The following is a 7705-nucleotide window of genomic DNA, read 5'->3' as shown; positions in this document are numbered from 1 at the left end:
TATACTTGCGCTACTGATGATTGATTAAGTCTCCCACTAAACAAGGAAACCGCTTACTATGTAGTTTAACATGCCCTGAGTTTTAGGACACGACTGAAGTACCGGAAGTAGTGGAGTTTTGTGGTGTTGATGTGCAGCACTAGTGGCTTTCCTTAAGCTAAGTTTTTCTATAAATGCTGAAGTTAATTTCTGGAAAAACTTCACCCTTGCTCAATCATATTTTCTATCTTATTTGTTTTCTAAAAGTGTCAAGAGTCGCATTCTACTTTAAGTTGTTAGCTTTCTTGATTACTTTCATTAGAGTATCTTCTTTCAAGATTTGTAATTGGGAATTGGAATTTTGAGTGAACTCAGCTCTAAAAGAAGTCGGAAGAGAAAGAGAAGATAAGAGCAGCAAGTAGAGGGACTTGCTACTAGGAACTTCAAGTTCATTGAGGAACTTGAAGATATAGTCTTTAACTTGTAATAAGTTGATTGCCCTATTCTAATAAAGAATCTTTCCTAAAATTCCAAGTGTCGTGGTTTTTCTTCTTGTTAGGGCCAAAAATTTTCCACGTAAAATCTTTTTGTGTGACTTTCAAGTTCCTTTAGCTAATTCCTCCCATACTACAATTCACCCCCCCTCTTGTAATATTCTTCTAAAGTAACATGTACCGTGGAGAAAAATATAATAACTTTTGCACATTTTTTTTCCTTCTCATTCTTTTCATTTTATTAACCTTCTCATGACATATTGTCTAAAAAGGAATAATCTTAAAACGCAATAAAGTAATCATGAGCGTACATAGTACTACACATACCGTCTTAAAATTATACACAAAAGTTCAATTATTCTAATTATAGTAATATACTACTCGTACGTAGCTTATAATTTATAACCATTGTTCACAATAGTTATTTTCTGATACTTTTCCAGAAATGGCAGCTGCTAATGCTGAAGTAAAAGAAGGATCTTTAGTTAATGAAGATGCCATTTGATCTACAAGTAATCTCTGCAACGCCTTCTCCGTGTTGTTGGAATAATTATGGTTGATCAAATCAAGGTTTAGAGTAGGGAGGTTACTAGGAGATTGTATTACGGCCTTATCATTTACAGATTGATTTGAGCTTAACACGACATGTTGATCTAAATGATCCCTTGAATATGGTTGAGGATGATTGTGTTCGCCTTCATAAGTTGCTACTAAGATAGTTGGATCATCTGCACTTCTTTGCACCTGATTTTACATGCAAACAAGTTTTAATCAAAAACATTATCATTATACGGAGTATAATATAAGATAATTTATGTTGTATTGTTGTAACCACTTCTATTGGCACTTAGCCACTGATGATTTTTTTTTTCCTCCTTAAAAGGTAAGATAAAGAGAAGCATTAGGATACTCTCCTCAATATTAATTGGTTATGATTTATGAAGTGAATAAATTGAAGTGTAATACGTAGACGTACGTACGTTGTACGTACACTATGTTTGAGTGTGTGGCATGGTGCTATATAGTAGTGGACTCGTGGTCCTATTGAAGTGATAAATACTTTCACCTTTGAATTCAAACTAAGTTAGAGGGTTAGAGACTTCTCTGGCTAGAAGGCCTAGGACGCAAGTGTGTTTATGTAGCACTAAGGAATAAGGATAGACACTTGTTTAATGTTTAACCTCTTTAACTTTAACTAGTCTTTTGACTCGTGCAATGCACGACTTATTCATAGGTATATAATGTACTCCCTCCGTCCCTTATTTACATGTCTATATATTTCTAACATTTATTACTCACATAATAAAGAGAAATAGACATGTAAATAAGGGACGAGGAAGTAGTTTTTTGTTTTATAATATGTTTCTAATTATTTATTGGTAGAAGAAGAAGAGGTGGAAATTAATTATAAATAAACTTTTAAGATATATTAATGTATTTTATTATATGTTAGAAAGAACATTAAAAGATTAAAAGGTAACATGTGGCTTTATTCAACCAAAAAAAAAAAAAAAAGATGACACATGGCTATGAATGTAGGATGGTTTGTGTTTTTAAATACTAGGTATAGATCTCGTTCAAAACGATACAAGGTATAGATAGATACATATGAAGATAAGGTTAAGGGTTTGGCTTGAGTCAGGCTTAGAGAAGACTTCCCTAATCAAGTGTATTTGTTTTTTTTTTTGTAATTGAGTTTGGCTTAGCTTGATTAATAATTTAATAAATCATGCAAGCACGGAGAAACCGTCCCTCTTAATCCTTTTTGAGATAACTCTTATGAATTTTTGGACAAATATACTCTATAAAATGTTTATCCTCATTAATGTTAATTTTTTTATATTGAAGTTCAAGGATAGTGTGGGGACATTTATACCCTAAAAAATACGTGTTTACATTTTTTTCGCACATTAATGATGCCAACAACTAAAAGTGTGACATAAGGTCAAACCGAAAGAGCTTTCCAGACATGAGTTAGCTATGATGCGCACATTATACGCGTTAGCCACCCTAATTACTAAATAATTTTAATCGTGTATTTAATAAATACTCCGTACAATATAAATAAGTTAGCTATTTGCAAAAAAAAATGTACTCCATATTTATTAAAATTCCATTTTAAAATGTTGGTTATTTTTTTTTTACACATAAAATGTTGTTTCTTATACGTACAAGTAGTGCAAATTTACAATAGAAATTTAATTAGACCATGACCATCATATATCAAACCAAACCTCAAAAAAAAAAAAAAAAAAAAAAAATCAGACCAAAACACCTAATGGTTGGTAAAAAGAACAAATTCTAAGAATGTAGACATTATTATGGATTTAAACACAAATTTTCCAAAAAAAACAGCGGAATAAGCTTTTGATCATTTAATAAAAAAGGAATGGCTTAATCAAACTATCAAGGCCTATCTACCTATGTCCTTTGGGAGATGGTTGGCAATTGTCATAGTCAACAAAATCTCAAAGGCATTGTTGACTTTGAGAAGCTAGCTAGCTAAGACAGTCAAGAATTTGTGCTTTATAGCCTTGAGATCAGTACAGTTAAAAAGTTCATAATAGTCCTGTATGGTTGTATACATGAATTTATAGTTTTGAGTTTTTTAACGTGTATTGAGTTCTATCTTTGAGTGTTTTACCTTCTTTAAAAGTCAATCATTTAGATTAAAAACGTTCATTAAAGTCATATTTGATTCGATATATAATGGTAAGACTGATTCTAAATAAACTCTAAAGAAACTTAAAGTAGATTTTTCATTATGTGACAAGAAATACTCTTATATGTTATTTTGAAGAGATGACCTTGAATGTTGTACGGTACGCTAGTTTAATCTTCATTTTCACTAGTGAAATCTAAAATCTACTCCATTATTGCCATAAAATCTATAAAACTTTAACAAATGGTGACAACATACCTTCTTTTTTACTGGACATTCAGGAGCATTAGCACATTTATAGTAAGCTCTAGGAGACGGATTATCTCTTGTTACTTTCTGCCCGTATTTCCTCCATTGATATCCATCTTTCACTATCTAATTAACAACACAAGTCAACAAAAAATTAGCAACTAAAATCTCATAATCATAATCATCAATAGCAGTGAAAACTACATATTCCATCCGTTTACTTAAGTTGTTATTTGTTGGAACTTGTCATTTAACGACTACAGTAGAAAAAAAAAAAAAACATCAATCACGTAGAATTTTATTAGATTTGTCTCGATATTTAGCGATTCGTACGAGTCTTTTTGTAATAAAAACTGAAAAGGATTTTATTGAACAGTGGTGAATATTGTAAGTCTTGTGATTAAGCTAAGAAATCATGAATTAATAGTGATGAATTTTATAGACATACCAAGCTTGTATCCGATAAATCGGTCCGAATCAACATTTTATTAGTGATCTTAGGCTTGCTGCTAAGAAGCCTTACTCTTTTTAATGAATCATCATAGCTAATACAACTCTGCTCAGTGTTCCCCTGTATTCCACAATCCGTTGCTTCAAAAAACTTCCTCTTCCTTGGATTCTGATCTTGTTCATTTTCGCCTTTTGAACTCGGACTAATCAAACCCATCAGCTGGTTTTGCAACGCACTGTAATTCTCACACATGGATGCCAACAGTTTTGTGAGCCTTTTGTTCTCATTGTTCATCCTGTTAAGCTCCTCTTCTAAACTCCCACTTTTTCTCTGTTTTTAAATTGATAAATTACACATAACAACATTAGATAGTAGCACGAATAAAAACAAATATTAGGACTAGTCTGTTATCATTGTAACGACTATCAGTTTAGTAAAAATAAGTTTAAAACTGAAACTAGCGGTCAAAACTAACAAAACCACGATAGTTAGATACGATAAATGACCAACCTCATCCTCGTGTATCTTGTTATCGATTTCAGGGGTGTTACAAAGATTAAGGTTAAGATTAAAACCAAGGGAAGTGTCAAGAACCCAATTAGATGATGACTCCATATAGGTGGAAGTAATCCAGCTTAAAGGATTTTTGAAAGAGGTGGTTAAATTGAAATATATAATAATGTTGAGTTATTAAATAAGTATTGGATAATTATAATGTGAATGCTTTGAGCCACTTTGTGAGTGTTTATATAGTAGAAGAGTTGTAGAGAAGAACACAAAAAAAAATTGACTAGTAAACTGTAAACCCCCAGGAAATAGTGCATAAATTTCTTTAAGTATTAAAGAAAAAGAGAAAATAGGCAGTTAATAGTACTACAATTCTAGGGTGGAGCGGCAACGAATTTTGGAAAACATAAAATATGCGTCCAATACGTGTTCAACATTTGTTTGAAAGTCAAGCATGAAAATACTAGGTCAATCTACGTTTTCTTCCTTTTTTTTTTTAATTATTTATTTAGAAAAGTGTTAAACGTTTCAGCATTAATTACACCCTAAACAAAATTACAACATTTAGAAGTAATTCCTCCGTCACTTAATACAAAGTGTCTTTCTAATATTTATTACTCACGTAATAAAGAGAGTAATATAATTTAGGGATAGAGGGAGTAATATAATCGTACCACGTAATTATGGAGGAAGGGTCTGCTCTCTTCATATTATTTTCAGTTCAGTTTACTTCAGTTTTTAATTTCCTTCTCTCATAAAATATTTCAGTTCAATTCAGTTCAAATCAGCTCCAATAAATTCAGTTCAGTTCAGTTTAGTGTAATATGCTGTTTGTAAAGAAACGGGGGTAACCCATATTTTATGATTTACCACTTATAAAAGTTAATGCAAATTAAATTGTAAAAAAAAAAAATATGCGAATGCCAAACTATTACAAATTTTATGAAATAAAAAAAATGCAAGTATTTAATTATTGATAAATGTGCATGCAAATCACCTTTCAAAAAAAGCTCTATATAAATTTAAACATATTTTGCGAAAGTTTAAAACAGCCGCATATTATAAGTGTTCACACCACTTGATTCATTTATGATTCATGTACATTGTACACTCAATCTTTTCTTGTTTTAATTCCATTTTCCAGAGAGTGAGATCTAAAGAGTTGAAGTGAATGTGAAAATTGAATATTCAAAACAATGTCGACAGAAAGGCCAAATAAATTTATGTGATCACACGTACGCGTACAACGTCATATTTTGATGAAAGTAGTTTCATATGCATATATCCATTGTTAGGGGTTAGCATAACAGGGTACCCCATAACAGGGTACCCCGTAAAAATTCCAGGAAACGGAATCGGAACCTATTACAACAAGTTCCTCAAAATGGGAACCGGAACCAGAACCTGTTGAACAGGTTCCTGGAACTTGGGAATCGGAACTGAAACCTACAGGTTTCGATTCCGATTCAGGGTACCCTGTATTATAATATACTCATTAACTTTTTCGCGGATTTTTTAATAAAAAAACTGGTTGGTCACTAATTTATAATGTTTGCAACTTGCAAATAAGAAAAACTAATAGTAGTTGTCTAACAAATTTAATATATATATTTTTATAATTGTATTTTTGATATTTATTATTAAAAAAATTGAGTAAGAATTAGTGTATAATTTGAAATTAAGTGATACTTTTATCAGGTATAGGGTACCCTACAGGTTCCCGTTCCAAAAAATTGAGAACCTGAACTGGAACCTGTTACAACATGTTCTCCAATTTGCTACCCGGAATCGGAACCTCTTGTACAGACTCCGGTTCCAAAACCTGCGATTTTTAAGAGGTTCAAGTTCCTATTCAGGGTACCCTGATTTTTTGCTCACCCCTATCCATTGTACTTGACGAACACAGTTTTAAAAAAGGACTTTAGATGTCTTCTATGGTTTGTATTGTGGAAGTGTGGAACACATGTAGGCTCGTCACCAATTCTATAGAGTCTAACGGAGCACTCCCTCTGTTTTGTAAAAAATGTACTACGGAGTATTTTTATTTTATTTTATTTTTATTTTACATTCATTTCATAATAATTACTCCGTATAATATTTTTTAATTTCACAAACTCTACTTGAATAAATATTTTATTATTGCTTTTGTATACTAACTTTATTTATACACTCCCTCCTTCCCTTAATATAAAGTCTCTTTTTAACATTTATTACTCACATAATCTCATTATAAAAGAGAAAAAGACTTTTAATATAGGGATGAAGGGAGTACTTATTATTATTATTATTATTATTATTATTATTATTATTATTATTATTATTATTATTATTATTATTATTATTATTATTATTGATTAGGGGATTTTACTCCCACCAATCGGAATGCGCCACGTAGGCCAATCAAGTCCTGCCAAGTGTCCCCCAGTTGGAACTGTCAGGGCTTGCCACGTGGCACACGCTTATTCGTCCACCTTGGACCTATTATGTCATGACACGTGGCATACTCCATGCCTAATGGAGAAACCGGCCACCCAGGCCCAACTTCCGAGGGAAGCCCAATCAGCCCTAGGTTAACCTAAACCTAGGATGGGCACATTTCCCAAGGTTATAAATACCTCCCTTAATCCTCATTAAGGGGGATTACACAAAAAATCACACATTAAACACTCTCACCTAGAGAGACCCAATCACTTTAATTTCCGCATTAATTACTCCTTAATCAAGTACTAACTTGACCGTTGGAGGCGGAGCTCCCACCACCAGGAGTCTCCGTTGTTTTGCAGGTACAGGTGTCCGGTTCCAGTCTCGGAATTGTAACTCTCCCGCAGGACATCAGAAAACCCCGAAACATTTGGCGCCGTCTGTGGGGAGAGTACTTCTGAGATGGCATCCAAGTCTGTACCGACTCCTGAAGAGAGGCGTCCCCTGGACGACCCACTAGTTCAGTCGGACCACGATACTGAGAATGAATTTGAAGTTGAAGCTCACACAGCTTCAGACGGGACCCTAAGGGCCCGACGTACCCATCATACCGAAATGAGGGAACGGGAACATCTTCATACAGGAAGCGAGCCAACAGGCGCACCGCCTGTTCGGCAACAGCCGACTGACGGGTCTGCTCCCATCACAAGGAGTGAACTCATGACCTTTATGAGGGACTTCAAGGGAGAAATTCAAGAGTTGATCAACAAAAAGCCGCCTGCTCTGGAAAAGGAGCAGTCGGCTAAGAAACCCTCCACTTCACAGAAGAGGAAGCCAGTTCAAGGGCGAGAGGCGACTCCTCATCCTAAATCTAGGAAGCGGGAGCCGACTGCCCTTGATTTCACAAAATACCGTTTTCCTACTCCAGGATAGGAAACCTGT

General features: G+C 33.7%; 1 protein-coding gene across 1 annotated transcript; it reads right to left on the bottom strand.

Annotated features, from left to right (window-relative positions):
- Nucleotides 1-684: 684 nt before the first annotated feature.
- On the bottom strand, nt 685-4657 carry LOC110733669 (probable WRKY transcription factor 40). Its single transcript, XM_021913748.1, has 4 exons — nt 4346-4657; nt 3833-4165; nt 3394-3510; nt 685-1217 (listed from the first exon to the last, which is right to left on the bottom strand). The coding sequence occupies exons 1-4, from the start codon at nt 4448-4450 to the stop codon at nt 873-875; spliced, it is 900 nt and encodes a 299-aa protein (XP_021769440.1). The 5' UTR covers nt 4451-4657; the 3' UTR covers nt 685-872.
- Nucleotides 4658-7705: the final 3048 nt, after the last annotated feature.

This window comes from Chenopodium quinoa, unplaced genomic scaffold (genome assembly GCF_001683475.1).
Source record: "Chenopodium quinoa cultivar QQ74 unplaced genomic scaffold, ASM168347v1, whole genome shotgun sequence".
Lineage (NCBI taxonomy): Eukaryota > Viridiplantae > Streptophyta > Magnoliopsida > Caryophyllales > Amaranthaceae > Chenopodium > Chenopodium quinoa.
The sequence above is the reverse complement of the archived record's forward strand: the minus strand, read 5'-3'. Positions and strand labels throughout refer to the sequence as shown.

Bases quoted from the DNA above. Each gene is read 5' to 3' on its own strand.
- LOC110733669 (XM_021913748.1), bottom strand. From the start codon at position 4,450: ATGGAGTCATCATCTAATTGGGTTCTTGACACTTCCCTTGGTTTTAAT. The intron at 4,166-4,345 runs GTTGGTCATTTA...ATTTAAAAACAG, and splicing joins ACAAGATACACGAGGATGAG to AGAAAAAGTGGGAGTTTAGA. The intron at 1,218-3,393 runs GTATGTTGTCAC...ATGTAAAATCAG, and splicing joins AATGTCCAGTAAAAAAGAAG to GTGCAAAGAAGTGCAGATGA.